The 15,524-nt window shown below is 36.3% G+C and overlaps 1 protein-coding gene across 1 annotated transcript in view; it reads right to left on the reverse strand.

Annotated features, from left to right (window-relative positions):
• Positions 1-15,524, reverse strand: part of CATSPERE (catsper channel auxiliary subunit epsilon) — a 268,765-nt gene that overhangs the window by 16,773 nt on the left and 236,468 nt on the right. The window contains exons 18-20 of the mRNA XM_061185394.1: positions 13,325-13,424; positions 7,851-7,937; positions 1,212-1,369 (exon numbers count right to left, since the gene is read on the reverse strand). Coding sequence (XP_061041377.1) covers positions 1,212-1,369; positions 7,851-7,937; positions 13,325-13,424 — 345 coding nt within the window. The remainder of the gene's footprint in view (positions 1-1,211; positions 1,370-7,850; positions 7,938-13,324; positions 13,425-15,524) is intronic.

Consider the following 15,524-nt stretch of genomic DNA (forward strand, 5'->3'; position numbering starts at 1 on the left):
TCCTTTTATAAGATTCTTTATTCTCAGGCTAATTTTCCTAGAACTATACTCTCATCACAACACTTCCCTAGTAAAGATACTAAAGAGGCTCTCTAGGACATGGTTTGAAATTGAATTCAACATTATGAATTGCCTCAAATCAGTCTGCACCCTTTGTTTTTTACCTTCCTCACTCAAGGTATTTTCCACCTTCTTTCATGACTCCACAAGCCATATGTTAATATTCAGTTCCATTCCATTATTAGTGTGATTTCTTTCATCTGAAGGGTCTATCTTAGTTCTCTGGCAATATAAATTCTTAATGCTCCCTATCCTCCAGGAAGTTTTCTCCTGATGCTCAAGATAGCATTGATTTTTCCCATCTCTGAATTATTATTATGCCTATCAATAATACAAATAATTATATTTGAAAAATATATCATGTGTTTGCTCTGATTTAACCTCCCTTGGTTTTATGTGTACCCTCCTCTCCTCCTTCCCCAACCAGTTTAATTACAAGTATCTTAAAGGCTGAGATTATCCTTATGCTCTATTTGCATCTATCACAGCAATGAAACATAGTAAAGTACTCAGAATGTAATTGTGAATCGATTAATTTAATTAATGTTTAACATGAAATCTTATCTCCCACTCCCATAGAATGTTTAACAGGATTGCTCCAAAATGAAAAAACAAATATGACAGGCATACCTTGGAGATGTGGGTTCAGTTTCAAACCACCGCAATAAAATGAATACTGCAATAAAGTGAGTCACACAAACTTTTTGCTTTCCCAGTGGGTATAAAAGTTATTTTTACACTATACTGTAGTCTATTAAGTGTGCAATAGCATTATGTCTAAAAAGAGACTGTGCATACCTTAATTAAAAAATACTTTATTTCTCAAAAAATGCTAACCATCATCAGAGCCTTCAACAAATCATAATCTTTTTGCTGGTGGAGGGTTTGAAATATTGCAGGAATTACTAAAATGTGACACAGAGACATGAAGTGAGCAAATGCTGTTAGAAAAACGGCATTGATAAACCTGCTTGATCAAGGGTTGCTACAAACCTTCAATTTGTAAATTGAAGCACAATAAAGTGAGGTGTAATAAAATGAGGTATGCCTTTAATTGGATAGCTGGGGGGTATCAAATTAAATCAAGAAAATAAAAATTTAATTTTTAGGAACTAATGCTAAAACTATTATAATGGAACATTTATATTCACCTATAGTTTGGATCCAGGATCTTCACACGAAACACATACATTCCGGAATGGTCCAAGGGCCAAACTAAATGGTTATGGTTAGACTTGTTGATAATCTCATATGGTTGATTTAAGTCTCCTGGTTTTCCAATAGCATAAGAAAAACAGTGCTTATAGTTCTGAATAGAAAACAAAGACAAAAACCTTAAGGTCATTAGCTGACTTTAATAAACAAAATTATATACTCATATATTTATTTTGGAAAATTATTTAGAGATATAATAGTTATTTCTATCTCTTCTATCATTTTAGTGTAGTATAGTATTTTTAGAGGCTATCTTGGGTTAAAGTTTGATAAAAAGTGAAGCTTAGTGAAAGAAAATGTTGTGTTTATATATTTGCAAACAATAATACATTAGGGTGTTGAGAATCTGTAAGCATTTAATTTCCCTAAATCGAAAACCACAAAATCCTTCAAGGATGCTTAATTTGGGACAGACACTATTTTGATCATAAGGTATGGATACAGTAGTCAAATCTTCCCCTAAGACTTTTATTTATCCCCATTACCACTGCTGTCTCTCTGTGGGTCTCATTTATTTATCTCCTGTTCCCTTTTTTAAAAGCATAAACACTATATATTTTCAAAGTCACTTTATTAAAGCTAAGGTAATAAAATAAAATCCAAAAATAATACATGGCATTTCTTCTGGATTCTTGTAGGTCCTGTATGCTTTCACACCCTACTTAAAGTCTTGCTTGTCTCTCTGTCATGTATTCTCAGTGAGGCTGAATTCTTTCTATAGCTTTTGAGTAAGTAACTCCCATTTATTCAAGTGATATTTATTTCTTGTTCTTTCCTTCATATTCTCCCTACATTTTGACATTTTTCAATATGCAGATATTGTATTCTTTCTTAACTCTACTTGGTTTTGGAGATAATCAGGAACAGTTCATATAGGTCCCTTATTTGGCTATGTATACATAGAAGTCCCTTCTATAGCGCTCTCATTTTATCTTTATTTATATATACTCCAGTATTTACCCTCCCGTTTGAGAATTTTTTTTGAAGGTGAGTATTGTCTTCACACTGAAAATTCCTCTACTTTCCTTCTTAACAGGTCATTTTCTTTTACAAAGGTGAATCATTCCATAATTATATTTTAATTATAAGTCCCATCCCTAAAACTCTTAATGATTTTTTACAATTTCATGAAGTGTTACTGTATGTCTTGATAAACTGCAAAATAATTCTTCTATCTCTCTCCTTTATCACATTTACTATTATTTCTTCCCTTTGTCTGCCTTTCTACTACTTTACTCTCTGGCACATTTATAAAGCAATATGTTAGGTGTAGATTAATGAAAAACAAGTAAGAGACTCATCATTATTATTTTTTTCTTTTGAACATCAAAAAATTCATTTCTGCCTTTATTTGTATGTATGTACTTGTTTATTTATTTTTGAGATATAATTGACGTATAACATTATATTAATTTCAGGTGTACAACATAATAATTCAATATTTGTATATATTGCAAAATGATAACCACAATATGTCTAGTTAACATCTATCACCATACATAGTTAAAATTTTTTTCTTATGATGGGAACTTCTAAGATGTGTTCTCTTAGCAACTTTCAAATATACAATACAGTATTATTAACTACAGTCACCATGCTGTACATTGCACACTGATGACATTTATTTTATAACTGTAAGTTTGTACCTTTTGACCACCTTCACCCATTTCACCCCCTACCTGTGGCAACCAATCATTTTTTGATGTACCCTAACTTGAAAACATGATATGTCTTATTGTTATTATTTTTTTGTTGGTGGAGTTTCTTGTAGGCCAACACGGGCCTGGGAACTTCTTGTTCTACCAAGTGAGTTAATACATGAAACCATGAACTTAATTGAAAGAATATGTGGCACATACTAAATATGTGCAGGAACTGGACACATATCCTCACAGCAATGTATTGCTGATAAGGACACATTCATCTTCTATCATTACATGTATTTTTTGTGTATAGACACCTGGGAATATTTATATTGTTTCCAACTTTCTACCTAGTTACTTCCTAATGTGAAAGATGATTCCCACTGATTGTTGCTCCTATTTTTGTCATGCCTGATATTTCCTATTGTAGTAACAGACTTTTTTCCCCCCAATTATTGTGTTTTTCCCTTTTCTTTTTAAGTTGAAAGCCCACTTGATCAAGCTATATAGCCTCTAAGAAAACACATCAGCCCTGGCCTCATGAATTACAATTCTTTTTTTTTTTTTTAACATCTTTATTGGAGTGTAATTGCTTTACAATGGTGTGTTAGTTTCTGCTTTATAACAAAGTGAATCAGCTATACATATACATATATCCTCATATCTCCTCCCTCTTGTGTCTCTCTCCCACCCTCCCTATCCTATCCCTCTAGATGGTCACAAAGCACTGAGCTGATCTCCCTGTGCTATGTGGCTGCTTCCAACTAGCTATCTATTTTACATTTGGTAGTATGTATATATCCATGCCACTCTCTCACTTAGTCCCATCTTACCCTTCCCCCTCCCCATGTCCTCAAGTCCATTCTTTATGTCTGTATCTTTATTCCTGTCCTGCCCCTAGGTTTTTCGGAACCTTTTTTTTTTTTAGATTCCATATATATGTGTTAGCATACGGTGTTTGTTTTTCTATTTACAATAGCCAGAACATGGAATCAACCTAAATGTCCATCGACAGATGAATGGATAAAGAAGATGTGGCACATATATACAATGGAATACTACTCAGCCATATAAAGAAATGAAATTGAGTTATTTGTAGTGAGGTGGATGGACCTAGAGTCTGTCATACAGAGTGAAGTAAGTCAGAAAGAGAAATACAATTCATCTTTAGCCAAGGACTTCTCGGATTACTATGTCAGTCATGTCCAGAAACTCAATTCACATCCTGAGTTATAAGTATGTAGCTAGCCATTCATAACCCACATTCTCCCTTTCCTTCTCAAACTCCAACATTAACTTGGAAGAACCTGTGAAAATGCCACTTTTGTTTATGAGTCCTTCAGATTTTCTCTTGAGAATTTACAGTCTCTAGAGCTACTTCACAGATTTTTATGCAAGTGTCATTCATCCTTGTAGAATCAGGACTATGTAGCAATCAGTGCAGCTCCAAGAATTGGAAGGCTATTTCATTTCAGGTATATGTTTCAGGAAGAGAGCACCTCTGATTGCCATGTTGAATAAATATACAGTGACACTCTTCAGTAAGCATAGCCTTACTCACTAGGACATAAATAGTCTTTGCAGATACCTGCCTTCTACTATATTCAGACTCCAGACTGAATCCACCCTTTTAGTGGTGAGCTTTTTGTCTCTCATATGGTAGAACTGAACACTTAGGGCCTGGTGTGGGCACTCCAGAATCTTTATAGAATGTAAGCCACTACTTCAATGTTTCTTAAATGTGGTCCCCAGATCAGCAGTATCAGCATCACCTGGGAACTTGTTAGAAATGCAAATTCGGGGGCTTAGCCCCAGATCTGATGAATCAGAAACTTTGGAGGTAGGACCCAGAGATTTGTTTTAGCAAGTCCTCTAGGTGATTCTGATGACACCTCGAGGTGATTCTAAAATTTGAGAACTAGTGCACTGTATCATACCGATTGAGACAATCTCCAAGACTGTTAATTATCAGGTAGCTCATTCCTTCCTAGGACTATGTTATTTTGTCATATCTTATAACATTTGGGTGCCCTTTGTGAGATTCTGAGTAAGAAGGTCACTTACATTTACCCTCAACCCCAGATTCTTGGATGTCCTTCAACAAGAAGTTAGAGGGTAAGTTTTGTTTTTAACGGATTCCATTACTAGATTACTTCCTTATGATTTTTTAAATAGCAGAATAATACTCTTTGTAATAGGTGGGTGACCTATAATTAATGAATTAGTTCCACAAATATTTATTGAGCACCCGTAATGGGTTAGATGCTGGGGATACACCAGTGAACAAAACAAACAAAATTCCCTCCCCTTATGGAGCCTACATTTTAGTTGGGGAGCCAGATAATAAATAGGATAAATAAATAGACTATATAATGTGTTGGAGAGTTATAAATGCTAATGACGTTAAAGAAAATAGGGAAGGGAGATAGCAACTGTCACGGGGTGATGTTTAACTTTTTCGGTAGAGTGGCTGGGGAAGTCTTCATTGACCAATTGATTTTTAAGTAAAGACCTGAAGAAAGGCATTAGCTAGTCATGATGGGGGTGTGGTGGGGATGGGGTGCAGTGAGTCCTGCTGGCTTTGTCATAACTCTAAGTGACATGGGAACCATTGCATGGTTTTGAGCAGAAGAGTGGCACGTTCTGATTTATGTCTTAGGAGGATCAGTCTTGGTGCTGTGTTGTGGATAGGTTCATGGCGGGCAAGCCTGAAGCAGGGAAACCATTTAGGATGCTATGGTTATAACCCAGATGGTTGGTGATGGTGGCTTGAAACACTGTGGTGGCAGTTGGGGTGGCACAGGGTGACCAAATTCAGAATATACTTTGAAGAAAGAGCCAACAAGATTTGCTGAAAGACCAAATGTGGAGCATAAGATGACATTTAGCTTTTATCCTGAGCAAACTGGGAGGATGGAATTTTTATTAACTGAGGTGGGGAAGAATGTTGGGGGAGTATGTTTGGAGGATGGATATCAGAAACTCAGTTTCAGACATGTTAAGTTTGAAGCATCATCAGTTTTCTTGTTTGTTGGAATATTCCCATCAGTAAACATGTGGTTATTTTTTCTCAATTATTAAAAAAAAAAAAAGACCCTTTCTTCAACCCATTGCTCTCCCGACACTACACTATTTCTCTCCTTACTGCAAAACTCCTCTGCAGAGACGTCTATTCTTGCTGCTTTGAGTTCTTTTTTTCCATACTAATTAAACCCACTTCAGTAAGGTTTTGTCTCTCACTATCCTACGAAAACTGATCCTGTCAAGGTTACCTGTTACCTCCATGCTGCTGAAGTAAATGATCAAGTTTCAATCCTCATCATAGTTGACCTATTTAAGTAGTGAATTTAACACACTTGATCCCTCCCTCCTTCTGGTGAGACTTGCTTTACATGAGGTCCAAAACATCATACTTGCCTGGATCTTCTCTTGCTTCTTGGATTATTCCTTTTTCACCTCCTTTGCCTCTCCTCATTTCCCCCATCTCTAAATACTGAAATGACCCAAGATTTAGTCCTTTTCTTTTTATACCTATATCAGGGGTTCATAACCTCATAGTGAGTGTGTATAAATATATAAAAATAGATTTTAAAATATATATAAAGTTGTATTTTATTTTTATATGGGCCCCTTTGGCAATCTGGTGAAGCCTATGGACTACTATGGGCCCCTCTCAGAATAATGTTTTTAAAAATAATAACATAAAATATGTTGCATTACAAAGGAAACTAGTTATAAGGAATTTCAGTTGTCAAAATATTAAAAACAATATGGCAACATGTTGCACATTTAAAAATATGTGCTTCTTTAAATAAAATTAGATAGAAGGGTCTTGCCCATGTTTAATAACTACCTTAATTTTCTTGATAAAGTAGAAAGCAAGTTCATTAGATAAGAACGAGGATGGGGGAAGAGGAGAAAGCATGCAATAACTATTTATGAGAGGGGAGGAGAGAATGAGGTAAAGAAATATTTGTTGGGCAGTATTATGGGACCATTTTAATCATGAGATGAAAGTGAAACAAGTCAGCATGGGTATGTTTTTCTCTGGCCACAGTCAGATGCTAAGGTGGACAGTTGAACTTAACTAAGGTTGTGATTTAGCTATACAACATAAAGAAGTGGGGGGGGGCAAAAGAATTGAGGGTCATATTAATAGAGTGATATGACTATTGACAGTGGAATTTAAGCTGGATAAAGAGGGAAAAGAGAACCGGGGGGTGGGGTGAGGGTGGTAGGATCAATGAATTGAAGGTTATGTTGAGCCGGAAGAATTATTCAAAGGATTGTTGGAGTAAAGCTCCTAGAATTATGTTACTAGGAAGATAGGGAGTGGTGGTTGGAAAATGGATGGTTTGGAGTTGGGAATACAGAGGGAGATACATATCGTTTGTATATATCTCTATCTTGACATGTATAGGTTCTGACGTAGAAGCGAAATAACATTCTTATTGTAGGGTTTACATTTTACAGGCTGAAGTACCTTATATGTCACATTTTATTCATGAGATATGATTTGATTTGCCAAATAACATAAATTAATTTCAATTTAAGAAAATTTACTTGAAAACAGTATAGGCTTGATTACTGGCATTCAGAAATGATCTTTTAGTTACACAAGATTGAAACTTCAGGCATTCTTTAGAAAGACTCAGTCTCAATGCTTTAACATGTTTGTCAGATATTTAATAATCTGCAAACAGATTTTCAGAAGAGAAAATTAAAACAAAATTGTTAGTAATGCAGTGGCAACAGAAGATCAAATAGAATTAAGATGAAGCATTTTAGAAATCATAATATAATCCAATAGAAAAATTGGATTTGATTTACAAAATCAAATTTAAACCCAAAGTGTTTCGATTAACTACTTAATACTAAAACGCCAAGTTAGTTATTATAAATAAACAATTTGCAAGGTAATATTTTTCTTACCTCAGGTCCCCAGGCTTCTTCTAACGGGAGGTGCTTGTTAAGCTCAGTCATTGACTTCCATGTCTGAGCTTCGTGCAAACAACCACTCTGTCAAAAGGTTTTATATATATAGAAAGATTTTATATATATATATGTTTTGTATATCAATTTATTTCTAAGTATTTAATATAGTTTAGTGCTGTTGAAAATTATATATCTAATTTTTAAATTATTTAAATGTTTGCTGACATACAGAAAAACAATGGACTTTTGTATATTGACCTTGTACAGAGAGAACTTCTTAAACTCACTTATTAACTTTGTTTCAGATGAACAGTCATGTTATCTGTGAATATGAGTTTTATTTCTTCCTTTCCAATCCTTATACTTTTAATTTATTTGTATTGTTTATTGTTTACCTTATTACAGACATCAGGAACAATGTTGTATAGAAATGGTTAGAACATGCCTCCTTGTTTCATTCCTGATTTCAGAGGGAAGGCTTTCACATTTTCACCATTAAGTATGATGTTTTATACAGGTTTTTTGTAACGACATTTTATTAGGTTAAGGAAGTTACCATTTATTTATAATTTTCTAAGATTTATTTTAAAAATAATGTTATGTATGGGTGATAAATTTTTAATCAGATGACTTTTCATCAACTGTTGTAATAATCTTATGTCTTTTCTTCTTTATACTGTTAATATAGTGGATTACTTTGATTTTCAAATGATATCCCCAACCCTTAATTTATGAAATAAAGAAAAGTTGGCCTGGATGGATTATTATTATTATTATATTTATTTGTTTTTATTTTTGTCTGTGTTGGGTCTTCGTTGCTGTGCGCGGGCTTTCTCTAGTTGTGGCGAGTTGGGGCTACTCTTCCTTGCAGTGCACAGACTTATTATCATGGCTTCTCTTGTTTCAGAGCACGGGCTCTAGGCACGCAGGCTTCAGTAGTTGTGGCTTGTGGGCTCTAGATCGCAGGCTCAGTAGTTGTGGTGCATAGGCTTAGCTGCTCCGCGACATGTGGGATCTTCCCGGGCCAGGGCTCAAACCCATGACCCTGCATTGGCAGGCGGATTCTTAACCACTGGGCCACCAGGGAAGACCTGGATTATTTTTTAATAAGTTGCTGTATTTGATTTGCTAGAATTTTGTTCAGGTGTTTTGTATCTATGGTTATGAGTCAGATTGGCTCATCATTCTCTTCTCTTAAGGTCCTCATCAGGTCCTCCTGGATTCACAAAATGAGTTGAAAGTGTTTCCTCCCACCCTTATACTCTGGAAGAGTTTTTATAAAGCTGAAGTAAAATTTTTCTTAAATATTTGGTAGACTTCATCAGGAAAGCCATCTGAGATTAGAGTTTTCTATTTTTAGGAGGGGGGGAATACAAGAAATTTTGGTGTATCTTTCAAGGCATTTGTCCATTTTATCCACTTGTCCATTGCCAAATTTGTTGATATAAATTTGTTTATAAAAACCTCTATTATTTGGATTATAAAATGGTGATATTTCAATTCTATTTTTTCATTTGTCAACTGGAATAATTTTATAAAGAGATGCTTCCCCTCATCTACTGCTTGGTTGTGCATTGGTAGAGTTCATTTGAAGAAAATAGGATAAATATTTGTTTCTCTTTATTTACCAGTTTTCAAAATAAGGAATTGGTTTCCTCTCATTCTATAAAGGTGATTTAAAAAAAAATCATCATGAATTCATTGATTTAATATATTTAATGAGTTTTACCCCATTGCAATAATTATTCTCCACGAAGCTCAAACTGTCCCATCTTTGGCCAGTAGAAACCTCTTGATGTTGATTTCTGATTACTTTTATTTATTTATTTTTAATTAATTTAGTTTATTTTTGGCTGTGTTGGGTCTTCATTGCTACGTGCAGGCTTTCTCTAGTTGTGACGAGTGGGGGCTACTCTTCGTTGCGGTGCGCTGGCTTCTCTTGCTGTGGAGCATGGGCTCTAGGCATGCAGGCTCAGTAGCTGTGGCTCACAGGCTCTAGAACGCAGGCTCAGTAGTTGTGGCACACAGGCTTAGTTTCTCCATGGCATGTGGGATCTTCCCGGACCAGGACTCGAACCTGTGTCCCCTGCATTGGCAGGTGGATTCTTAACCACTGCGCCACCAGGGAAGCCCGATTTCTGATTACTTTTAAATGACTCTAGCAGTCCTTGATACTTCCTTGCTATTGGGTATGCCAAACTATTCTAGGCTCATCTTGTACATTTCTTCCTTCAGGCGTGGAATCAGCAATTTATCTAAGAATGCCCAGTACGTTTAGTGGGAAACGGTATTTCAAAACAACAATCTGGCTACTAAGGATACTTTCAGTTACTGATTAGTTATGTTTCTAAGGATTTTAATGGTCAGAATAGGACAATTTTATCTATCTCTCTATTTGATTAATAAATTTATATCCAGAGCAATATCCAATACCTCATGAGTTCATATTGAGTCTTATTAGAATTCAAGATTTTTGTCTAACTTCTTCTATCTTAACATATGTATCTTCTTGCTTTTACAACAGAACACTTGGTGAGGAATGGTAGTATTAGAAAATGTCATTTTTACACATTTGTTTTATCTCACATTATACACCTCAAAACTTTAGAAAAACAATACAAATATTATCACCAGTGTCATGATTACTGAAAGCACTTATATCTTCCCCTTGTATATGCTCTTCACATTCTCCTATCATATTTTATAATTGTACTAGATCTACATTGTCTGAGAATACACCCATTATATATTACATTCTAACCCGTTTAACCCTCATTTTGTTTTAGTCCTGTAAGTAACTATATACTATATTATAATGCTTCCTCCTTGTCCTTATGTTGATATCTCTTTAATATTTTTGGTTTTCTGAAGCTTCTTACTTAGTAAATTATTCAGGAAGGGCTCTTGGAAACAATATTATCAGAGCTTTCTACATACTGTTAGCAGTTTGTGCCATTTACAGTGTAATCAGTTTTGCTGGATATAAAATCCTTGGTTTGTATTTATTTTCCTTTAATATCTTAAATATTTGATTCCACTTTCTCCTGGCATACAACACTGCTATAAAATGTCTGATGATAATTTAATTTTCCTTATAAATTTCTTGCTTTTTTGCCTATATGCCCACATGGGTTGGCTATTCTGATTTGATATTCTGAAGTATATGGTATGTTCTTTCAATAAGAAGTTTGAAATTTTTTTTGGGGGGGTGGTTGTGTTTTGTTGAGTTATTAGTATTTGTTTTGTTCCTTTGCCTTGGTTCTCTTTTTTCAGGAATTCCATTTATTCTTTGCCTATCCTCAATATTTGTCACTTTCTCTCCAATCATTTTTATTTCATCCTTCATTTCTTTTTTACTTAAATTTTTTTCCTCTTTTAATTTCATGTATCTTGTAAGACATTATCTGTCATTCACTTTCATTTTTTTTAATGCTATTTCTATTGTATTCAGAATTTTAGGTTTGGAAATTATTTTCTTTCAGTAACTTAAAAATATTTTTCTTCAAAGACTTCTGGTTTTTATTATTTCTATTGAGAAATAAGCTATAAACCTTATAGTTACTTTTTTGAAGGTAACTTATCTTTTTTGCTCTGAATACTTTAAAGATTTTTCTCTTTGTTTTTGATTTTGGAAATTTTACTGTGACGTTTTTGGATGCAGATTACTTTTTCTGTGCCTTGATGTCTTTCACCAGTTTTGGAAAATGTTGCTTCTAACCAATACTCTCTCTTCTTTTTTTTTAGGACTCCAGTTCTTAGATCTTAGCTTTGGATCTCCTTTATGTTCTTTTTCTATATTTTAAATCAGCTTATCTCTCTATGTGTAATTCTGGATATTTCCCTCTGACCTCTCTTCTAGATGGCTAATTCTCTTTTCAGTCATCACTCCCAATAGTTGAGTTCATACTTCCAGTTATTGAAATTTTAATTTTTTTTCTAGAAGTGATTAGTAGCTCAGATATAGGCATGGATAAGGCAGAAAGATTAATGTTTAAAGTTGCGTAACACTAAACAAGAACAATACCAGGGAAAGTGACATATAGGCATTGGGAAGACAATAGCTGAAGGACTGAACTGTGGAGCTCAAGTTAGATAGGAAATGAAGAGAAGAAAAATGGGAGAAGCAGAGGGTTTCTCTAGATATCTAGAGATATCTAGATTGTGTGAGAAAAATAGGCAGAGGAGTAATGGGAAAGAGAGAGCTAAAGAGTTCAGAGACTGAAATGTTTGCATTTAAATGTAATTTTAATAGGAGGAGCTATATTGGTCGGCTTCGCTGCAATAATAACTCCAACCCTCAGGGGTTTTACACACTGAATTTTAATTCTTGATCACACATAATCCAATGCAGATGTCCCTGGTTAAATGGCTCCTATGGATGACTCTCCTCAAAAAAGTAGATTAAAAACTCAGACTTTTAAAATCTAGTGGCTTCTTGAAGTCCCTTATCCCCTTCATCCAGTTCACATCTACTCCATCTTTAATTGTTGCTGTAATATATTGACATGTGAAGGAAGATGGGAAGCATGGAGGTGCATGTGAAGTTCTTAAGTACTTCGTCCTGGACACATATAACTTCTGCTCATACTCCAGTGATAAGAATCAGTCACATGGTCCGACTTAGTTGTGAATGAGGCAGGAATGTGTGATGGGATGGATTTGTTTGGTCACATAATTGCAGTAATGTGGAGGGGAGTAGCAGGTGGAATTCAGGTCTCTTTGTTGTCACTCGCGTAGGTTCTACTTCTTGGAGAATTAAGGTCTCTGGTAGATGAGAAAGTTATTTTGGAAGGAGTCATCCCTGGTTTTGTATGAGATCTCTGACAAATCTCAGGAATCAATGCTGGTAACTTCTAGAGAGGCTCCATCATGATGGGAGGCCCTCAAGGGCAAAAAGCCCCACGTAGAAGGGATGGGAGTGACGTGTGGTGATTTGGAGTAGGAAGGCCTTTCTGCTGTGGCCTGCAAAGTGAACAGGAAGAATAAAAGGGGATTCACTGTGGAGGCTGAGAATGACCAGTCATGGAGGATGAAGGAAAACCAGGAGAGTGTGGGGACAGTGAAGCCACGGTCAGTGGGTCAAATGCTGCAAAGTCAAAGTGAGATGAAGCCTAGAGTGTGTCCGTTTGATTTAGCACAATTGTGATGAATGTCTGAGAGTGAAATGCAGGCCCATAAATAATCAAACATTAAATACAATGTGGAGAGAAAATAAAATATTAATCAATAATTGCATCATCCTACTATAAACATTATCTTTTCTGACCCCTTTAAGTCCGTTCTATAGGACAGTGATTTCTTTTTTTATAAATGAATTTTCATAGTCATAGAATTCAATATAGAGGTCATATTTTTTTTTCCTACCTACAGCTGACTGGTTCTGTTTTCCTTAGATAATTTATATATAGATTTAAAATGGAAAGACTTGTCTAATTGCATGCTAAATTCTATTTAAATCCAAAATGTCATACCTTCTTCATAGTGTTGTTAAAGCTATAATCATCCCTGCCATGTATTTCCCACACTATGAAATTTACTTCAACATCTTCAACATAGCCACTGTCATTGTATCTGAAAGAGACAGCGAACACAAAAATAATAGTTTAGTGCAGAAGGGCTAAAAGCTCCAGCTCTCAAGACAGATGTGCTTAGGTTTAAATCCTGTCTTTATCACTTAGCTTTGTGACCCTGGGGAGGTTACGTAAACTCTTGAAGCCTCAACTTTCTTATCTGCAAAATAATAACAGTACTTACAGTATAGTTTTCCTTCAGCTCTCAAAATAAATCTCAGGGCTTCCCTGGTGGCGCAGTGGTTGAGAATCCACCTGCCAATGCAGGGGACACGGGTTCGAGCCCTGGTCTGGGAGGATCTCACATGCCGTGGAGCAACTGGGCCTGTGAGCCACAACTACTGAGCCTGCGCATCTGGAGCCTGTGCTCCGCAACAGGAGAGGCCGCGATAGTGAGAGGCCCGCGCACCGCGATGAAGAGTGGCCCCCGCTTGCCGCAACTAGAGAAAGCCCTTGCCCAGAAACGAAGACCCAACACAGCCAAAAATAAATAAATAAATAAATAAATTAAAAAAAAAGAAAAGATGACTACTATCTTAAAAAAAAAAAAAAAAAAATCTCATAGTAACAAAGCAGAAGATTTTCACTTTTTTAACAGTTGGAACCATAAGTTCTCTTCAGTTTGATAGGAACCGTGTATTGATAAGGTGAGTAGGTGAGGCCATGCTGTCATGGCTGGTAGCAGGGAGAAAGATGAAAGGGAGCGATGAATGGAGGAAGGGCAAAGCAAGGATTCTTTGGTGTTACTTAATAAGCAAATACTCTTTGGGTGCCTATTATGTACCAGAGAATTAAAGCACAGAACTACTATGATTAGAACTGAGAAGGTACAGATCTCTCTGGAGGAACCAGCTGGAAGATGTGGCTAAGTGTTAGAAGATCAACAGCATCAGTAAGAGTTGAGATGGGGTTGAGAGGCAGAAACAGTCATAAGCTCCCTGGAGCTATAGTCACGCACAACCCCTGCTCAGAGAATGCAGGATGACTTCCACCAACAGCAGACACCAGCAGACAGTCCAACGTGGACAGGGTGCCCACTCCCCTGATATCAGGACTGGAGGCATAAGCCCCACTGAGCTTACAGTATTTACCCCAAACTCATTACGTTTTAAAAGAGATGTATTACTGGGGCTTCCCTGGTGGCGCAGTGGTTGAGAATCTGCCTGCCAATGCAGGAGACACGGGTTTGAGCCCTGGTCTGGGAAGATTCCACATGCCGCGGAACAACTGGGCCCGTGAGCCACAATTACTGAGCCTGCGCGTCTGGATCCTGTGCTCCACAACAAGAGAGGCCGCGATAGCGAGAAGCCCGCGCACCGCGATGAAGAGTGGCCCCCGCTTGCCGCAACTAGAGAAAGCCCTCACACAGAAACGAAGACCCAACACAGCCATAAAAAAGAAAAAAAAAAACAGTTTATAAAAAAAATTGTTGAAGTCAATTAAAAAAAAAAAAGAGATGTATTACTTCAAATTGTTATGATTTTTTCTGCTACCATATGAAAATAGGGCCTTGAGAAAAAAGCTAAAGGCAGTTACTGATAAAGTCATACCTTTGAATACCAGAGCTTGACTGTTTTAAAAATGGTTACATGCCTTCCTTCTCCATCAGTTATTGCCCATTTTTCTGAATGAAATTGTCCCCCGTACCCCTTGGATGGAAATTTCACTTAGGACCTTGGTCTCAGCCAGGTTGCCTCAGTGTCTGATATATTTTCTTGCTTCACATCTCTGTGTCTATTCATAAAAAACAGCAGATGCTTCGCAGTGTCCCCTTACTCACTGCCCAGGTCTCTGCCTGACTTTGCAGTCATTCTGTCTAGCTTTGCAGGTTGGCTATAACTCACTACTATCCACCCATGGTCATAAAAAACAGTTTTTGTTCCTTTCTCACAAATTGAGAAGAAAACATTTTTAAGTGTCAGAAAGTGTTATCTGAGAAGCTATTTTGTTTCTATCTTTAGTTAGTTTTAAAAATCATAGAGATGAACTCAGGTGTGGTTAAGTGGGGATTGGTGCAGTGGTGCTTCACTTCTTTCTTGGCATGTGATGAGGGTTATAGAGAACTCTAAATTCTAATGAGAGCTCTGGACCCTCCCCACAG

Source organism: Eubalaena glacialis, chromosome 3, assembly GCF_028564815.1.
Source record: "Eubalaena glacialis isolate mEubGla1 chromosome 3, mEubGla1.1.hap2.+ XY, whole genome shotgun sequence".
Taxonomy (NCBI): domain Eukaryota; kingdom Metazoa; phylum Chordata; class Mammalia; order Artiodactyla; family Balaenidae; genus Eubalaena; species Eubalaena glacialis.